This window comes from Falco punctatus (genome assembly GCF_963210335.1).
Source record: "Falco punctatus genome assembly, chromosome: Z".
Lineage (NCBI taxonomy): Eukaryota > Metazoa > Chordata > Aves > Falconiformes > Falconidae > Falco > Falco punctatus.
Genome location: NC_137586.1, coordinates 4178180 through 4199154, shown reverse-complemented (window position 1 = coordinate 4199154; position 20975 = coordinate 4178180). Strand labels below are relative to the sequence as shown.

The window sequence follows — 20975 nt, the reverse complement described above, 5'->3', positions numbered from 1 at the left end:
TTCCTTGAATGAACAGTCATACTTGATACTGGTCTAATTTATTGACAGTTGTTTACTGTTTGAACATGAAAGTAGGCAACAAATACAAATAATACCTTACAATTCACAAAAAATATTGCAGAAACCTACAGAACATCTAAGAGTGAAATGTAGCTTCCTTTGAATTCAGTATATTGTTTAGCATTTGCCTCTGCTGAGACAAGAACATAGTTTAGCTGCTCAAGAGAAATTTTGAGTAATCACTCCTTGACACAAGCCATAGCTTCTCAGGCAGTGCATCCAGCTTACGTGGTACCAGTCAGCCAGTCAGCTGCTACGCTTGAGGAGACTTGCCAAACAGAGAACATGACAATGCAGTGACCCATAGCTCCGCTTTTCACTCCTTTTAATCTATTTAGGGCTACAAGTGCAATAACAGAGCTGATCATTTTAATGTTAATTCAGGATTAGATTTTGTTAGATGAAAAGACGAGTTACTGCAAATATGGCTTACTTCAAAATCTTTATTATCATCCATGTTTTTACAGCTTTAAAAGTAGATATTATTAGGATGTATCAGGGTTTTTTTAAACTATTTTGTAGTTCCTCTGTTTAAAAATAATTGAAATCTGACAAGGACTTATGTTTGCCTTTTTTAGGAACGATTATTGAAACCCCTTAGTGCTTTTATTGGCATGACTGCTGAGATGAGAGAACTTGCAACAGTTGTAAGCAAAGTAAGATCAGGTCCCCATTTTGATTATACAGGGGTCTTGGTTATCTTTGTTATCTGAGAAAGCTGTTTGTTTCTTTTTACTGTCACTGATAGTGCTTATTCTTGAACTTGCAAGCTATTTTTCTTATCATGCGACTCCAAACAAGTAATTTCTTTACATTTAATGATGTTTCTTTCTGATACACAATAGGAGGAAGTAATTAAGACCATTCCTTTCTAATGGGGAACTTCTAATCTAATCATGCTGTACCCATGAGACTGTCGTAGCTTTTCTCTTTATTCTTACTGCTACAGAAAATGTATAATACTTCACTGAAAAGAAAGATTTAAGCATATTGGCTAATACCAACTATTACCTAATGTATTACCAAACAATGATCAAATGGTGGGAAAAATCTTGATGCAGCTTTGTGGGTGCAGTTTCCATTCAAAGCATTGGGCTGTATTTAGTGTGGGTGGTGTGCCAGTATCGCAGCAATATCCTGATTCTGAGCGTATCCACTAGATACCATGTACCAAAATTATTAAATCCTTATGTTTCCTGCATCGTTTATGATACTGTTCCTGTGCCTGCCTTCATGCTGCCTTCATAACCTGGACTCCTTGTCTTTTCTCACTTGGTGCAGTTGAGAGATGCTTTTTATAGGCTTTGCAAGCCACACCCTTCCCTCATCCCAGCACAGGAGCTGCATGAGCAACATCAAAAATACGCTTTACTCCAGGGCAGGCTGGGGATTCTTCCAGGATGGGCAGTTTGGCACCTGCAGGGAAATCCCAGTGTTGTCAGCACCATTCCATTTCACTCATGGGTCGAGGTGCAGTCTAGCAAATGGGCCCTGGCCTCTGGGGAGCAGTAGCTATGAAGCAGGTAGATGCTTTGCATGCATCACCTCCCAAACACCATGAGCCACTTGGCCAAAAGGCTTCATAGTTATCACAGTATTTTATAGTGTTGTGACTCTTTCTGGGTATAAGAATCAGAAATTATATCGGCTGTTGTTCCCCAATACTTAAAATCAGCTGTTTAAAGAGCCTGGAAGACTTCTGCTGACTGATTTTTATAGCTGTGTATGGCCCAAATTCTTTGTCTGTAAGTTTTGCATTTGCAGTTTAGTAGAACTGGGATCTTAAGAAATTTCCAACCTTAAAGTAGGAAAATTTTCATTTGTTTGGATTCTTGTCTGGTTTTTAATTTATGGTAAATGTTAAAAATAGTGTTGTTCTTGCTGCTACTTTAGCAAAAAGCAATAGGGTTGCTTTAACATTCATTATGTTTTTGAAATTGTGCTGGTATGTTCGTAGTTGCTATGGTAATCAACACTGTGGAAATCAATAAAAATAAATAGCATGTGGTATCTATTTCACAACACAATCTAATTTAATTTGGAAACAGTTACGGAAGTCTCTACTTAGTATCAGAAATCTGATTCATCTTAATTTGCTGTTAATAGAAAGGGAAAGTGTAATCTACTCTCTATAAATAATTCTTCTAATCGTATTAAATCAAATTTTCCCCTCGGATATAAGCACATAATTCTTCTTCCATATCAGGGGGCTGCCTGTTTTTATTGGAGAGCGGAATTTATTCAAGTATTTGTACCAAGGAGATGATATTTTCTGCAGAACAATAAGTCTCTGGAATGCAAAGCCACAAAATATTACTAAGGCAAATGGAAAGATTCATAGAAGATCTGGAAAGTTTGATGAATTAAATGAAATTAATTTAGTGAGTGCTTCAGGGCATAGACTAATTACCGACTATTTTTTGATAGATGCTTAGGGGAAAATTTTCCTCCTGTTACAGAGTTCCTCGCAGCTTTTCTCACAGCATATAAAATCTTGTATAGTGTGGAGTAAATAGCAATTTTTCACTGTTACTTATAAATTCAGCAATAACATAAGTAATAGGCGCAGCCATAATGTTTCTGAACATCAAGTTTAAAACAAGTATTTTCACACTGCACATGATTAAACCGTGGAACTCATTACTACAGAATAAGCATGTTCAAAAAAGTGGTAAGAAAAATTAACTGAAGAATGGTTGTCAAAGGGTGTTTGAACTCAAAGACTAAGATGTAATTTTAATTAGCAAAGTCCTTCTGTTGCCGATTTTATTGGTTGTAAATGTGAACCAACCCATCATTCCTATTGCTTATATTTTATTTTTTTTAAACATCCAATACTTGCCAGCATCACAGACAAAATACTAGGATTGGTGAACCTTCATATCATGATAGCTCTTCATATGCTAGTTTGTTATTAAAACCAACTAACAGAAAACAGATCTGAGAAACAGACCTGCTGAGCATATACATTTGGCAGTGTATATGCTGTCAGGGAAATGAGGGGCTGGAGGGGAAGCAAAGCACAATGTAGTAGTTCTGTAGAAATGATTGCTGTCTAGGCTTTCCTCTTGGGAGGTCCCTAGTATGTAGGATTAAATAATACAGTTTGTATCACTTAATAGCACTCTTATTTTATAGCCAAGTCAATTGTTTTACTTTGCCAGAAGTCATTATCCCAGCGCAGAAGTTTTACTAACAGGATGCAATGTATGTTGCAGGACATTTATCTCCATAATCCAAATGTGAAGTGGGATGATATTATTGGATTGGATGCAGCTAAAAGGCTAGTCAAGGAAGCAGTTGTTTATCCCATAAGGGTAAGGCCCTAAGTAGTTTTGAGAAAACCGGTGTTGGGCTTGTTAGCATTTTCTGTGTAATCACAGACTTCTCACTATTTCTGTGCTTTTGTAGACAGTTCGTGTTAGAACTATTCCTGTTCATGTTTCATTTGACAGTGGTATATGCATTGTCCTATAGGAAAATGGCCTTTCAATATTAACATTGTAAGTGTTGGGCCCTATTCTTTCGCACATTTGGAAACGTAAGAGGTGCTGGATTTGGCTATATTAATTCAATGGAAAATGACTTACAGAAGACATTTGAAGAATTCACTTAAAACCGATTTCAAATGGCAAATACAGTATTTTTTTCAGTACTCAGATCATATATGTTATATTGTTTTGGAAGGGGTTTATCCCCCTCTCCAAATTTTTTAGGTTTCCTGAATGTGTTAAAAGCAGTGCAGGTAGGGGTTAGAATCCCTTGCATTTTGTTACAGACAATACATTTTTAGTCCCTGAATTACTTTTCTCTTTCCACAGTACCCACAGCTATTTACTGGCATTCTGTCTCCTTGGAAAGGTTTATTGCTATATGGACCACCAGGTATGGAAAGCTTTATACCATATCCGTTTGTTTCACACTGCTTCTGGTTTTGTCCCATGGATAAATAATTTACACTAATTAGATCAAATGTGTTAACAAAGAACATGTTTTGTAAGTTGAAATAAAAGGGCACAACACTGTATGATTATGTCTGACACTCAGACCTGTCCATTTGCCTTGCTCACAACCCTTGACTATTTCTACACCTGAATTTTCCAAAAACAGTACTTATACTAACCATATAGAGGCATGAGAACTCATATGTCTGTTTTTACTCAATTTGGACCATATTAATCAAGTTTGACTTGACTTGATCTCATGAAATGTGAATAAATCTGGCCTGGACTCATCATCTTAAGGAAAAGGTCCCTTTTCTGTATTTGGGGGTTGTTTTGGAAATGGGGTGGAAGCTTTGCCCTTTTCTGGGCTAGCTGAGTATTTTCCCTGTCAGCATGGCTTCAGTGCTCCCTCTGCTCCACTTTGACATGAGCACTGCCACCATGAGTGTCGCTGGAAGGGGACAGAGGGCACGAGTACTGCCTGAGTCAGGTTGCAAAGGCTGCTGCTACAGTAAGCTCCATTTGTTCCTGTGAGTGTTCAGATGTACTTGGCAAAGAAGACATCTGACCATTTCAGCATGTAGTACTTCAGAATTTGGGGAATGCATTTGCAGTGCTGTATTACCTGAGTTTCTCCAGACAGCTCTGGAAAAGCCACAAAATGATCAGAGGCTGGTGCCCCTCTCCAGTGAGGACAGGCAGAGAGGGTTGGAGTTGTTCAGCCTGGAGAAGGCTCCACGGAGACCTCATTGTGGCCTTTCAGTAATTAAAAGAGGCTTATAAGAAAGATGGGGATACATTTTTTTAGCAGGGCACATAGTGATAGGACAAGGGGAAATGGCTTTAAACTAAAAGAGGGGAGATTTATACTAGATATCTAGATATAAGGAAGAAATGTTTTATGCTGAGGGTGGTGAGACACTGGCACAGGCGGCCCAGAGAGGTGCCCGATGGCCCATCCCTGGGAACATCCAAGGCCAGGCTGGACGGGCTCTGAGCAACCTGATCCAGCTGAAGGTGTCCCTGCCCTATGGCAGGGGGCTGGGCTGGAGGGACTTTGAAGGTCCCTTCCAACCCAAACCATTCAACAATTCTGCGACTTTTTCTGTTTCACTGGTTTTATCTGCCTCGTAGTAGGATGAAGGGAATTATTCAGTCATTTGCATTATATTTCTTTAGAGTTAATTTCTTCAACACTGTTGTTCATAGGTACTGGAAAAACTTTGCTGGCTAAGGCTGTTGCCACAGAATGCAATACAACCTTTTTCAACATATCAGCGTCAACCATTGTCAGCAAATGGAGGGGTGATTCAGAAAAACTTGTCCGGGTAAGAATTATTATCTCATTCATTATGCTTCAACAAACATCAGGTTCCTACTTAAAGAACTGGAGTTTAACACAGAATTGTAAAGTGAATATTCCTCTGATACTCGTGATCTTCACAGATGTGACTTTGTTCATATTTAGCTTTTAAAATGGGAATAATACCACTTCTGCAGGAGTCTCACAATGGATTCTAGCTGTGGAATTTTAGTTCTGTAATGTAAGATGAAGCAAAGATTCTGAAGGCAGCAAAGATTTTTGACTCACTGAATGAGACAGAGCTCCTAACTAAAGCAGCATTTGCTTAGAGACCCCTTCAGAGCGCTTTGCATCATTTCTGCAAGGGTTGGCTCCTAGGCTCCCTACAAAATGTGATTTAGATACCCAGATTCCCAACTCTTCCTAGTCTTCAGGGCACAGAATTGGCAAAGAATTCCTTTGTGACAAAGATCTTGCAGTCAAACGCAAATGTAACGTTGTTTTCAGGAAGGTAGCTTGTTGGTAAATGGGTACATGTATTTTCGCATATAGACTAGCAAGTAGCATGCACAGCTCAGCTGTGGTACAAATAAATGCAGGGATTCAGGTGTAGCATCCCTGCCGTAAGATGCCCATCCTAATTCTCTGTAATGACCACCATTTCAGTGTAAGAAATGCACAAGCTCTTAGCCTTCCTCAAAGCTCATCTCTTAGACTACACTTCAGATAGATACAGAGCTCTTGAAAGTGAATAATAATAACAGACTGCACTTATTGTTAATCTGTCTTGAAATGTAGGCAATGTTTGCAACATAGTTATTCTTCATGTACCCTTTGTTCTTTAGATGCATTTTCCTTCTGACATTCACCTCCTGTGTTATTGAGCCTCTTGACATCTGTCTCAGTAGCTTCCTAAAAGTTTCGCTGCTGGCAGGAGTGGGGATGAGACAGTCTGTTTTTTGACACCATCATCCAAAAAGTTTTCCTGAACATGCTGCAGCATTTGCAAAGATACTGAGCATGTGGCATTTTACCCTTAGTTGAGTTTTTGGCAGAATCCAAAAACAAAATGAGATTGTGGATTAGGACAGCTCTGAGAAAAATACTGTGTGAATTTACACCCTAAAATCCCATGGCTGGTGCAGGAGGTTTCTGAAGTTGTGTGAAGTGTATGTGGGTTTTGTGGTCATTTGGAGGCCTGTCAACTCACCTGGTTTTCCTTGGTTCTGAGCTGTATTGGGTGTGATTTTATATTTTAGATTTGTAGTAAAATTGTAGACTGGACGTGGACTACTTGGGACTCTGGGCAAATATTATAAACCCTGTGTTTTATATCCAAAGTTCAGAAAATCGGATATATATTTAAATTTGGGGTTTTAGGTGTTCTGATTAAAAAATGTTGGATTAGTATATATTGTTAGTGATATTTATTTAAAAACTCGAAGAACACTTCACTGAAGAAGAATCGACAATATGTTCTTACTGCAAATATAAGCCTCTCTGTGTTTACACAAAAAAAGAACTTCTTTCTTCAAAGGGCAGGCCCAGATCTTTCATGTCATCTTAATACTCCATTTTTTAATGTTGATTGTTCAAGCAGTTTATGTTTGTTTTCACCAGGAAAAACAAAAGCACTGCTTGATTCTTACCAAGAGAATCAGTCCATTTTCTTTCATTATGGTTCAGCTGACTTGTAATTTCTTTTTTCTCAAATCCTTATTTTAAAAAACTACAAATGAAGCAACAATAAAAGAAGGATGTTTAATCTCTGATAACAATTTAAGAGTTCCCAGAATCCTCTGATGGATCATTTTCTTCTATCCCATTATTCACAGGGTACTCTGATAGGATTTAGCCAGAAAGATTTACATATAAAGGCAGGATTACAAGGCTGTTCTTTATATCTCCTTTACAAACCTTTCAGAATTTGAGAGGATTCAGGAACCCCCAGCCTACCCAGAGCTTTTTCCCGGCAGATACTCCTTTTTGTCCTAGAAGTTTGGAATGTGGGTGCTGTTATTTAACTTCTGTGCCATTTGGCCCTTAATGCCTTTTTGTGTTAGTTTATCTTTTCTTTCACATTTACTTCTCTCTAAACAGGTGTTATTTGAGCTTGCCCGGTACCATGCTCCTTCCACAATTTTCTTGGATGAGCTGGAGTCAGTTATGAGTCAAAGAGGCACTGCTTCTGGGTAACCGATGAGACCACTTCCTATGGCTTTAGGAGAATATTTGTCCCCCTTTTACTGCATTTTTTTTAAGTGTGTGTGTGTGTTCAGGTGCTGACCAACGTTTATTCATAGAGCGTGCCTGTTAGAAACAAATCTTAGCTGAACTAAATCCTGGGGCTACTCTAACAGGATCATGATTGGGCCCCTGAAATACTTGTCTTTTAGATTTTTGTAGACATTATAAGTACTTTGACATTTCTTGACATTTTGTTAAGCAATTCTTTTGCTCTGTTGTAAACTTTAGGAGCCTCACAGTGTGTTATTGCCAGAGTGCCTATCACCTCTGAAAGTACTGCTTCGTGGAAGCATTGCATGTGCTGTGGGGATTTAAAAAGTGAGACATAGTGGTGGTTTCACTCACAGTAGATGAGATCAGTAGAGAAGCAAGCATGAAAGACAGGCTGTGTGAAGATTAGCAAGGGACTATGGGTCCAGCGAAATTGTGAGGAGGGAGGTGCAAGAGTGTATAACCAGTGGTGCTGTACTTCAAAATAAGGAATTTGAAATGGAAATCATGGTAGCGTGGGGGAACAACAGATGACTTCTTAGAGGTGATTAAGAAGCAGCTGATTTTGTGACAGGCTTAGGCGCAGCAGGGTAAGGTGGAGTGTGCAGTGTGGAATGGCATTTTCATCAATGGACAGATTTTGGTGGCATTGTCAGGACTCCCAGATACAGGAATGGGAGGATGTTATTATTGTCTTCCATGGTGTTGACAGTTCATAATTTAAAACAGATTGAAAAGGTTAGGGAAGGGAAAGGAGCAGGAGAAATACAAAAACATTGTTATAACCATTAGAAGCCCATTACAGTGGATTTTATGTACTGTAAATTATATGCTCACAAAGATTTATAAATAGAATATGTCATATCATAAAGATACAACTTGTAGTAATTGTCAGTTAATAGTTATAAATTATGGGCCAAATTTTGTCTTCACATATACTTCTAAATGCTCTCATTACCGTCACTGGGTTATATATTTTAATAAGGATTTTTATCTACGATTTTGTAGTTATTTTTACTTATCGTTATTAAATAATGACTTGGCACTTATTTATTAAATATTAAATAAAGACTGTGGATGTCTTTACAGAAATAAGTCATTAAATTAAACCTGAATTGTAGCTCTTGCCATCTAAGGCTCTGAGTGTGATCCAGGAGTTTCTAAGAACTCCACATCTGGGACCAAGAGTTTAAACTGGTTTCCTGCAAGGTTGGTTACCTGGATCAGGGCCAGAATTCTTAGCACTTTGCTTACGTTCCTCTTCTCTTTTTGAGGAAGGATCCTTTCTGTATGGTCTCTGCCCCATTTTTAAATTCATTTCAATATGGCATATTTTTCTGTTTGCTTTTTGTAGAATGTGTTGCAAAATACCGAATTCAGTAGTAGGTGTGTCTTCTAGTGCCCACTTAACATTCACTCACAGAAAAATGCCAGTAGTTGCACTGAATAGGTAGGTGTGTTAGTTATTTAATGGCAACTATCACATTATAAAAATTCTCTTATATAGTTCAATCAATCAAAGCCTTATCTGTTTTCCAGTAAACATCAACATTGTGTGGAGATTAATATGAAGAAAAAATAAAAATAAGCATTTTCTTTGGATTCAGTAAATTCTCTTCACTTTAATGCACTGAAAAGGGTCCATTTAAGTAATCATTAGAAAGCTTGATTTTAATGCTTAGATGTTAGCTAATGGAGCTTAATCATGCTTTGAACTGGGGCAAAACTGACAAGGGCTCAATTGCTGTGAATGACACTGTATAAATAAAGATGATTACTTTAATGCACTGAGCAAATACTATTTCTCTGAATCTTGGTAGTGGTGAACATGAAGGAAGTCGGCGGATGAAAACAGAATTACTGGTGCAGATGGATGGCTTGGCCCGATCTGATGATCTTGTGTTTGTTTTAGCAGCTTCCAATCTGCCATGGTAAGAGATCCAGAGAGTACATTTTGAATACATTTGCATGAGCTTCTAAGCACAGATAAAGATTTTATTTAGACTTTTGCAGAAAAAGCCTTGATATTTGGTTAAAGCATTTAAAGATTAATTTGGAGCTTTTACTTTTAAACTCTACAATTCTTGCTATTTGTGTCACATGAGAATAATCCATAATAAAGTCAACATATGCTGGTCTTACAGCTGCTAATATTTAAAATGGAGTATTTGACTTTCTAGGTAAGTTATTTACTATGTTTAAGCTAAGAAGGGTTTCAGCCTGGAACTGTAAGGTGCTTAAAACATCTAGTGCTTAGAAGGATACTCCATAAATAGGAATGTTGGATTATATTGGTGTCAAATGTGACTTCGAAAAGTTGAGGGGCAAAGTTCTTCAGTTTCTTTAACATAATTTAGAATAGGAGAATAAGCGGTTTAAGATTGGAACTAGGGCAGTTCATCATTGTTGTTCTCAAAATGGGCAGGACATGTACTGAGGACAAGACGGACAGGAGATGATGAGGGAGGGAGGTGCCATTTGTAGTGTAACAACTGTGGATGCTTGGGGGAGTCCAGCGACAGCGGAAAATGGCCAGCTCACCTGCTGTCCTTGAATAGCTTCTCCTATGGCTGCTGTCAGAGCCAGCCTGTTGATCTGGCTTGATCATTCATTTGAACTAGCATCATATATCTTTTTCTTTTGTACAAAACATTATCAAATGATTGCAAGCACTACATGGGGAAAACAATGGCTGTTGATTAAGCACAGCAATTTTTAACGCTCTGATTTGTAGCTCACTAATCGTTTTCCAGGGTAGAAGCCAACACCTGTACAGAGAATTGAAGCATATTGGTGACAGGTTTGTTTAAAGTTAGTTTTCATAGGTCTGGAACTAGTCTGTGGATTTCTGCCTGCCCTGAGATTCCCGCAATCCATGAAATCTTCTGTGGAAAACCGTATTTTCCTACAGAGAAATATGTGTGTTGAAGGCAGAGAGGGGAACAAAGTAAACTGTGGAAACTGTTTGGTGAGGGACAGTCTTGGATGCAGATGTCTGCAAAAAAGATGAGTTAGGCATAAGAAGGGTTGGGTTTTTTTCTTCCTTTTCCTGAAGTGTACGTGAAGCAGAGAAATACAAGGTGTCTGCTGGGGGAGCAGACAGTCTGAATGTCTAATGTGTTTGCAGCCTGCTGATCATCATAGCGCTGAGGTCGGTCTTGATATCCATGCCCCTAAAGGCATGCAGACCCAAGTGGTCTTGCTGCCTTCTCATATGTAGGGATGGTGAAGCTAGGAGTCTGTAAAAGACTACGGTTTTTTTCCTAATTCAGAACCTTGTGTTTTCCATACAGTCAAGGAATGATGCCTCTGAGAGCCACCAGGCAGACCTCTTACCTGCTGAAATTCAGGTGCCAAAGTGGCAACGGGGATGCAGAGGCTTTCATCTGCCTCCCTCTAGGGCCTGCCCAGAGCTTCCAGGCTCTTCAACTAGAAGAATGGCTGTGTGGGCACCTAAAATTTATGTAGAAATTAGATGTACAAGTGAGGCTAGTTCCTGCCCTGGCCCAACAGCATGAACACAAAGCCATCACTGGCTTTTATAGCCATAGTAGCAGTCTGTGTGTTCATTTGGGGGATTTGTGTCTTGGACAAACTCATGAATTTAAATCAGTACAAAATCTTCCATATTTTGTGTTGCAGTATCTACATGAAAGGAACTCAGCAGAATTTGATTTAATTATGTTCCAGTTTTGTAAGAAAATACTGAAAAATAAATAGCTGTGGGTGAACAGTTAAGTTTGAAAGAGAAGTAGTACATTAATAATCCATTTGTCTCTTTAGGGTTTGTTAGTAATACACTATAAATGTTTGTTGTTGTAGCGTCATCACCCTTTTAGAAACTCTGAGCAGTGCATTGCAGCTTTCCGTGGTCTCTTACGTTATCCTGTGAGTAGCTAAGCTTCACATACAATGCTGCAGCATGGCACTATTGAAAAAGGTCACATGTCTTTAGAGTATCCATGTCTTTCTACTCTCGCACTACTGGTTTGAAAGGAAAAATTGGGTATTTGAAACCCACTGAGGAAGAGTTCAGAGGTGGCAACTGACCTGAAGGTCAGAGTGTAGCCAGGGCTGGATCTGGGAGATGTGTTCATGTAAGCATGAGGCTGACCTCTCTCTGCTTCTGCAGAAAGAGATTCCTGCATGTGCCTCGTTAGCATGTGTCTGCCTTTTGCAGTTGATAAACTCTTTCTGGAAAGTCATGAAGAAATTACAGAACACAGTTTTAAGTGTTTTACATGTTTGATTTTGGATCATTTTGCAATTCTGAAGTGCTAACTTCTGCAAAACTGCTTCTTTGAAACATCAGAAATGACACAGCTTTTTTTTGAGATAGATCCAAAATGACAAGATTTCTATTCTGGGGGAACTGCTCCCACAAAAAGCTGGCAATCTGTGTTGGTATGAGGGTGGCAGCTGAGATGCTGTGAGGAGCCAGCTCTGACTTTTGAAAGTTTTATACCTGAGAGCTTAGAATTTCCCTTTGGATTTTGTGAACATTGCTTGTGGTCAGGTTGAATTTTTCTCTCTCTTAAGCAAATCCAACTTATGAGTGTAATGACTGGGTTGTCTGGCAGAGCTGCGACCACCACAGAGAATCTGCTTTAAGTTGTGGCTGAGTGTATGCTTAGAAAGGTGTTTTAAGGGGGTGGTGAGCTAGTGAAAGCCATGAGCATCCTACATCATCATTGAAGCTTACAGCCTCAAGGGATATGGGAGTATCTGCTTCCAGAGAGGTCGGTGGAGTTTGTGGCTCCGAGGTCGGTTCCGAGGTTGTGGCTTCACAGCACAGCCCTGTGTTCTTACAAACATTTGATCTTAAGCTGGATTTCAAGAGATTTGTTTAACTTGGGTATTTATCGATCATGGAAAAAATTAGTAGCAAGCTGCTTTTAGATGAATGAAAAGAAGCCTAAACAAAGCTCTTTACGCTGTTCTAAGCTGCACTGCAGCTATTGATCTTCCTCTTCAGCCAGTGCTTGCTGCCCAGCCCTGCTTCCTGCTACTCATCAGCAAGGCGCTTTCTTATTGACAAATTACTTGTTGAAATGATTCAATGTAATTAAATAAAATGAAGGCCTCATTAGTGAAGAAATAAAGTGGTCCGTAGTCACGTAGTGAATATTTCCTAATGTATTAGTGCATTTAATTCAACTTCCATTGCAGTGCTTCTTTCTTCTCCCTCCCCACCCTCAGGGTGAGTGAAGCTTTGGTGCAGGCTGATAGTTGAGCTGAGTCCTGGCGGAGCTGTGAGCACATGGCCAAGATGGATTCAAGCAGAGGTGGGCTGTGAAACCCAAATCAGATCTGGGGCTACCCCACAGTGAGCCCTTTCCTTCACCCTCAGCAGTGCACCTGTGTATGGTGGAGTGCGGGGGATGGTGTGGGGAATCCTTAAGAGGAGCAGAAGGAAAAGTGGAGTGAGAACAAGCCCTCAGTTTGTGGGGGCTCTGCCCAGGCCACCTGCACAGGAGGACGGGAGGTAGGAAGGACGAACAGCTCACTCGTTTTTAGTGCCTTTCCCTCTAGAGCGCTGTGGTGATGATTGCACTAGGCAGGGATTAATTACAGAGCACTCAGCCCTTGTTGCTGTTTCTGCGTTCACCTCTGGAGTTGTTGAGGTCTCTTAATTTCCACCTAAAATGTGTTTGTTACCCTTCTCCCTTCTGGAAATGAAAATAGGTGTTTGTCTTGTTTAGCTTCATGAAATTGGAGAGCGATAACATGGCATGATGCCTCCTGATGTCCGCCTGGGGGAGGTCTGAAAAGTCACCGGCTTTTATAGGTCCTGTACAGCTTTGTGTATCTTTTCATGAGCATTTTAATACTTCTATCGGATATTGTTTCTGAGAATATTTTTAGTTGGCTCAGTGCTTATTATTCTGTTCTGGTTAATGTCACTTAACCTTGCATTTGATCACTAACAAAATAATTTAGCAAACAACCTAAACACTTAAGATAACAAAAATATTATGTCTTTATTTTCCTGTTCAGCCAACAGGCAGGGTCACTGTAGCCTTTCTGGATAAATAGAGCAACTTCTCTGTATCAGTGGGCTTAATTTACAGGGCATGGCTAGGGAGCTCATGGAACTGTGGTCTTGGGGGACACCCCAGAAGTGCTCTGAAGCAGGAGTGATGAAAGATGCCATCATTTAGAGGATTTTTAGGGTATTTGCAGAGACTCTGGCTGTGGTTGTCCTTTGCCTGCAAGCATGGTTTAGAGTAGCTGCACCAGCACCTCTGAGCCTTGAGAACTTTTGCCCTGTTAACACAGAGTATGGTAACGTGGGTAAATAACAGCCAAGGGGTTTGTCAGCCAGTACGTAATTATTTCCAGCCAAGCAAAGCAATTTTGAGGTGAACTTGAGCTGAAAAATACATTTGGAAGGAGAGTGGGGACTAATGTGGTTCTTTGTCTTTTCTGGGTGGGACCCTGTGTGAGAGGTGATGGGCAGCATCTTCAACAGCCATCAATTAGCAAACTCTGGTGTTTACTCTGAGGTCTTGATTGGAAGTACTGGGATGGAACTGTCTGAATTCCTGTTGTGCTCCCAGTTCCTACTGATCTGGTTTTCTAATCTTTGCTTTCATTGCCCTTGGCTCAGTGCACGTGGAACAAGCTTGTCCAAACCGAGAGGTCCTTTCTGGGGAGAGGGACACTTCTGCTCCCACGAGCTGAGAGCCAGGTGTGCTGAGGTCTGTGGAAAACTGAGGCAGGCACCTATATGGGGATCTGGGAGCCCATTTTTGGTCTGCTTTGTCATGTGCTATACCAGTAGAAAACATTTGCTATTAAAAAACGAGGACAAGTCACCAAAGGTGACAGAAATAAGCTCTGTTGGTGTGCTACAGATCCATCTTGAGCTGGCTTTGAGCTCCCTGTAAATTAAAGAGGAGCTTCATACAAGAAGCATCACTTGAATGTTGACTTTGCTGGCAAAAAGATTTCACCCAGGAAATCAGGAAAGGTAGAGGCAGGTTTATTTAAGTGTATGTACAGGCCCAGAGTGCAGGCACAGCCCTCCAACAGCTGGCTCCCTCTGCTCAGCCACAACAAGGGTGGAAACGGTGCTTTGGGCTCCTGTTTCTTGATCTGCACAAGACACATTGAAGTGCTTTTCCCCTTGATGAGTTTCTCAGCAGGTATGAGGACTGAATTATATTTTAAACTGAAATAAGAAGTCTGTGACTAAACGGGACCTGTAGCGAAAGATTGGTACAGCACTTGGAAGGGTAATAGCTCAGAGCAGCTCCTGGAAGGCACTGGAGACTTGTGAGTAAGTATTTTGTAGCAGCTGTTTCTTCTTGAAAATTTCTGGATGACTGGGAAACCTGTAGACCGTTCCCATGAAACAAGTGACAAGGGATGAACTGGAGTAGGAATTTGTATTCAGTTCTTTGGTTGTGTTACTGTTAGATGCAAACAACTGAAAAGCACTTAGGGGAAAAAAAACTAGATTAAAATGAACTGTTTGGATGTGTGTCTAAGAGGAGCTGGCGTGCCGGGCGTAGCAGGACTCCTGACACTTGATAGAATCTGTGGTGCTGGCAAGAAGGACTGTTTCTAGGTGGTGATGAAATGCATTGAGAAAGGAACAAAATTACTTTTGTGATCCTTTTTATAAAGATATTTTCCTCTGCGGCTGTATTATTTATAATTATTGCAGGAGCAGTCTCAGAATCATCTTGTTCCGCCATAAACATGGCCCTCGCATCCAAGACCTTCAGTCTGTATTTTATACCTAGTAAGCATCCCTTACGAAGTAGTAATTAATTAGTCCTGACAGTGCCCCAGACAGACAATTTGTAGTGTTTCCTTAATAGCAAAAGGAGAAAGGGAGAGGTTGTGACTGATGAGACATGCTGCAGATGAGTACCAGAGCCAGGGAAGATAACTACAGCTTCTGTTTGTTATTGTTAAGCCTCATTGTCACAAGGCAGCATATCACTAACATACTGAACAGGAATATTCTGGATAATTAACACTTTTTTTTCCTTTTTTTTCTTTTTTTTTTTTTTCCTTTCCAAAATTAGGTTGACACAGTTACAAATGGGGTTGAAAAATGTCAGTCCCTGCAGTGAGGAGATTGCTATCAAAGCCACGTCTCCACAATGAGACACACTGAGATGATTCCTCTCCTCCTTTGCTTGCAGGGAGTTAGATTCTGCCATGCTGCGGCGGTTGGAGAAGAGGATTTTGGTTGACCTTCCTAGTAAAGAGGCGCGACGAGTGATGATCCAGCACTGGCTGCCCCCTCTGAGCAACAGTGGAGGAGTGGAGCTGAGAACTGACCTGGACTACAGCTTGCTGGGCCAGGTGAGACAGCACTGCAGCAGGGACCGTGCCTGCTTGAGGTCTTTTTGGGTGGGAACCTTAAGCAAGGGTGACATACATCACCCACAGTCATGTGATTGTGTTGTGGCAGAAGAGGTTTGAGAAGCAGCAGGTTGGGATAGCACCTCTGGATACAGCAATTGTGACGTACAGAGCTGGGGAAAAGACCTCAGCTCTGTTTGAGGCTCAGGGAGACCAGTGAGACACGGGGCTGAGCATTTCACAGGCATGTACCTGGCCGTGGAAATCACTGGTTTCACACAGCTCTCCAAAATGGTTCTCATCCTCTCTGCTGGGCCAGCTTTTCAGCCTTAAATACAGGGAGAATTCCAGCAACAGTGTATTTTTATTGCTCTTCTCACCAAGCTGGGAGCACTTCCAATTCATCAGGGTAATGAACAGTTAATTGTGTAGGGAAGGTTTGTCACAGCTCCACTGCTGTGGGAGAAGAGAGCCTTTAGACAGTGAAGAGATTTCACCAGATAGCCAGGCTTTCTTCATTTAGCCCTCTGTCACATCCTAAATTCTTTGAAAATATCTTACAGCTTACCCCGCTGGCCCCTGTTACAGTTTCTTTTGCAACAAACAGTCTGTTTGCAGAGACAATAATGCTCAGATTTTTTTTCCTAAATGTTATCAAGGAAAGACAGTTATTTTATTAACAGGAAAGCTGGGACAGACAAGAATCCCAGAATGGTCAGGCTGGGGAGGGCCCTCTGGAGATCAACTAGTCCAACCCCCCGCTAAGGCAGGTTCTCCTAGAGCACGTTGCACAGTCGTGTCCAGGTGGGTTTTGAATGTCTCCAGAGAAACTCCACAGCCTCTCTGAGCAGCTGTGCCAGGGCTCTGCCACCCTCAAGGTGAAGAAGTTTTCCCTCACATTCAGACGGAACTGCCTGTGCTGCAGTTTGTGCCCGTTGCCCCCTGTCCTGTCTCTGGGCACCATTGAGAAGAGCCTGGCCCCGTCCTCCTGACCCTCGCCTGTAAGATACTTGTATGCACTGACGAGGTCCCCTCTCAGCCCTCTCCTCCCCAGGCTGAACAGCCCCAGCTCCCGCAGCCTTTCCTCAGCAGGGAGATGCTCCAGTCCCCTCATCATCTTGGCACTGGCCCCTCTCCAGCAGTTCCCTGTCTCTGGAACTGGGCAGCCCAGCACTGGACGCAGCACTCTGGATGTGCCTCCCCAGGGCAGAGCAGAGGGGCAGGATCCCCTCCCCCGACCTGCCGGCCACGCTCCTCCTCGTGCACCCCAGGACCCCAGCGGCCCCTTGGCCACCAGGTCACGCTGCTGGTGTCCCCCAGCACCCCCAGGCCCTTTTCCGCAGAGCTGCCCCCCAGCTCAGCCCCAGCCCGTGCTGGTGCCTGGGGCTGTCCCTCCCCCGGGGCAGGACCCTTCACTTGCCCTTATGGAACTTCATGAGGTTCCTCTGCCTGACTCTCCAGCCCGCCCAGGTCTGGCCGACCGGCAGCGCAGCCTCCTGGGCTGTCAGCCGCTCCTCCCGGCCTTGTAGCACCAGCAGCCTTGCCGAGGGTACGTCTGTCCCCTCACCCAGGCCACGGATGGGCGAGTTGACTGACCCTGGGGGAACACCAGGAGCTTCAAGCCTCCAGTGAGACTCTGTGCTGCTGATCACAACCCTCTGAGCTCTGCCATCCAGCCAGTTCTCGATCCACCTCACTTGTCTGCTCACCCACCCAACCCACACTGCCTAAAAGGCAGGTTTGGTTTGACCTGCAAAAAATTGCCCTTCAGAAAGAATGCCCGATATTCTCCTTGCTCCTACAAGGTACCATGGGCATTCAGTAGAAGAACAAGCAACATAATGTTGAGGAGAGCGTACACGTAAAAACGTGTGTGTATCCTTATACATATTTCAGACAGAAAGTCTTTACCAATATTTTATATCTGTAACGTGTATGCTTGTAAATGCCATTCCTGTCCGATGTGTAAGGCTGTAAGCTGTAATGTATCCTTTGCTCCTGTCACAGGAAACAGATGGGTACTCCGGCTCAGACATAAAACTCGTGTGCAAGGAAGCAGCCATGAGACCAGTGAGGAAAATTTTTGATGCTCTTGAAAACCATCAGCCAGGTACCACAACTCTGAGTTGAGAATCCAGTCTGGGAAATGCTGCTCTGCTGGTGTAACTCTAGAAATTATAAATTCAACCCCAGCAGGTGGAGCTCTGTTATCTGCTTAGAAAAGTTTTAAACTACATTCCTAAACTTAACATTTACTTAAGCTCACGCTTCTGAAAATTGGGCTTTTTTTAAAGCACCCATGCTCTATGCACAAAATTTTCATTGTCTCACTAGATTTATTCTTCTTGTTTCCATACATTAAGTGCTGCATTAGACAAGAACATAAATGTCTTTTGATAACAACAGTATTTAATAAATTCTCTTCTCTTTAGGTAGCAGTAACTTACCCATGATCCAGTTAGACACGATCACAACAGCAGATTTCCTGGATGTAATCACCCACACCAAGCCATCAGTGAAGAATCTAAGCCAGAAGTACACAGCTTGGCAGAGAGAATTTGAGTCAGTTTAAAAAGAAAAAAAAAAAAAAAAAAAACCTGAAAACTTTCAAGACTTTGAGTTTTGCCTTGCCGCCAAAGCATTGAATGATAAGGCGGAAGGAAGTTGTTTTTTCCAGGGAAGACAACACAGTGACAAATGACAGGGGGAAAATCTTTACTTCAGAATTTAACGGTGGGCTGGGTGTGTGTGTGGATTTACTTTTTATTAACCATTTTCAATGACCATTCAAAAAAAAATTCTTCATAGAATTAATGTAATAGCAGTGGCTATGTAGAAGGCTCCAGCCTTGATTTTATGTATAAAGACTTAAAACATTGATTGCTTCTCAGTCTTTATTCATGACAGCTGTTTACAGGTTTGGGGTAGAAGAACTGGAGCAGAAAGCTCAAGAACAGTTAGATGATGAGTGTAATTCCCCCTTTCCGAGACTCACTAGAGCACCACAGTCAGCACAGCTTTTCCAGCAGAGACCTGCACCCTTTGTAACGGAACGTGACGGCTTTCAGTGAAATTCAGGACCTTAGCAGTGCCTTGGAAATTTGGTTAGTTTGTCATCATTTTCAGCTGAGATCAAAGCCTTGATGTGCCAAATGTGATTACTCTGCAGTCCGGTTGGGGTATTTCCAAAGTAGAAGAGGCAAGGAATTAGAAGAACTTGGGAGACATTGTAGAAAATCAGCTGATTTCAGTTAACTGAACTGGAAACTGGAGTAGTGGTTACCCACTGGTTTGCAGCTGGCCATAAAATGCAAAAAGCAAATCTTTGCAGTGCCATGGTAAATACTGGCCAACTTGATGATTTCTCTGCTTACAAACGCGGCCAAGTAAGCAGTCAGGACTGCCACGTGTGCTGCAATCTCTTAATCAGAAATTCTAGTAAGTAATTTTTTTCAGGCTCTGACTTGTTGCCCGCCTCATACCGTCCCTCTTGCTTGGCAAGACACGTTACCCTTTCTGCAATTCTCTGTGTTTTCCCTTGTGTGGGCTTCTCTGCAGCTGCTTTTCTACGTACCGTGGTCTTGTGTGCCTTCCAGCATGCTCCGGGGCCTCTAAGGCACTGAGAGCCTCTTTTTGTTCCAGTGTCAGTCACACCATCAGAGGTCTTTATGGGAAACATCTTCACAGGATTCTGCTTATGGATCTCTCACCTCCTCAGCCTGACTGACTATGGGCTAAAGACCTCCCTTACCTACTCCAAGCAGAAACCGATGCAGGTTCAGAACCATTGGCGTGAATGCTAGATGTGTGAATTCATTCCAAACTGTAAGTTACACTTCATGAATGCACACAGAGTATCTAAAGGGAGGTTTTGTTCCTGGGGAGTTTGTTTCTTGTGTTTACAAGTCTATTCCATTCACACATTCTCCCTCTGATGGAGATTAAATCTGAATGTAGGTAACCTCCTCGCAAGCGCAACTGCAGATCCTCTTTCATGTTGATGACAAACTGCTAAAGGAGGAATGTGAAATAATCCAAGGAACCGATAAAGCTTACAGCATACAGACAGAACACAGCTACGGGCCCCGAAGAGTCAGTTTCGCGGAACTAGGGTAAGAAAAATACTTGCAGATCCACCAATTGCTGAGACACACTACCCAAAAGTAACCTATCCTCATTATAATATAATACGAAAAAGTAGCTCCCCCCAACCTCTGGAGCACGCGTATTGTATATAATATTGTAAAGAGTTAGAGCCAAGGTACAACAGCTACACTCCTTGTTTGTTTAACTGTATACAAACCTCCTAAAACCAGGAAAAACTGTGATAGCTTTGTGGATTTACCACCTAGCACCCATCTCTGCACAGACTTGAAACTAACAAGTATCTTGGCTGTCTGTGTTGACTGGCTTTTGCACGCTGGGTGAAAAACCCTTGGTTTTGGAACAACCGTGTCAAGAAAAATCAACAGGAAGCTCTCCTGACAAGAATAAGCATGGTTCATTACCACAAAAGCGTATTTTCAATAAGGTTAGTACTCCAGTAATGTATAAATACAATCTAATAATTTAACACTCAGGAGCACTGTAAGGGACTTTGATTATTACAGTTTGCCAATGGACCAGAAAAGCGATTGACCATCGTTACAAGGTTGGTTCATACCAGGGGTTTAGCACATAGGAAAAGCATTGCATACTACAGACCTCAATTTCATTTTGCAGCTCTGCTAACCAACTGTGTAAAAACTGGAATCTGTCCCCATGGCTTCTGAAGGACTTTTCCCGTAACATTAAAAAGAAAAAAACCCTCGCAACAACAGTGAAATTTTGCAACTGTAGCATTAATAGGACCCCACTGAAGTCTAATTTCAAAAATTCACAGCCTCTAAGGCTTTTAATACCCGATTTTTGTTTCTCTATCATTCTTTTTAATAACAGCATCTAATTAAAACATCTGTAAAATGCTGACAGTTTTAATTTTATGTAAAAATTGAAAAACAAAAACCAGGATCTGCTCTAATGCAAGGAACGATATCAACAGTAGTTAATATTAAAGGATGGTGCTATTTTAATTTAAAAGTCACTTCTAAATGTGCATAATCTCTACC

General features: G+C 41.6%; 1 protein-coding gene across 14 annotated transcripts in view; it reads left to right on the top strand.

The window, feature by feature from the left end:
• The window catches only part of KATNAL2 (katanin catalytic subunit A1 like 2), a 35435-nt gene extending 16688 nt beyond the window's left edge, over positions 1 to 18747 (top strand). For 9 of the 14 annotated variants that reach the window (XM_080371546.1, XM_080371541.1, XM_080371543.1 and 6 more), the window contains 9 exons: positions 639 to 716; positions 3279 to 3377; positions 3882 to 3945; positions 5214 to 5332; positions 7408 to 7499; positions 9366 to 9476; positions 15705 to 15867; positions 17875 to 17977; positions 18300 to 18747. In XM_080371546.1, coding sequence (XP_080227672.1) covers positions 639 to 716; positions 3279 to 3377; positions 3882 to 3945; positions 5214 to 5332; positions 7408 to 7499; positions 9366 to 9476; positions 15705 to 15867; positions 17875 to 17977; positions 18300 to 18439 — 969 coding nt within the window. In that variant the 3' untranslated portion in view covers positions 18440 to 18747. Of the gene's footprint in view, positions 1 to 638; positions 717 to 3278; positions 3378 to 3881; positions 3946 to 5213; positions 5333 to 7407; positions 7500 to 9365; positions 9477 to 15704; positions 15868 to 17874; positions 17978 to 18299 lie in introns of those variants that run through there. The other 5 variants (XM_080371544.1, XM_080371542.1, XM_080371545.1 and 2 more) reach the window with 4 other exon arrangements.
• Positions 18748 to 20975: the final 2228 nt, after the last annotated feature.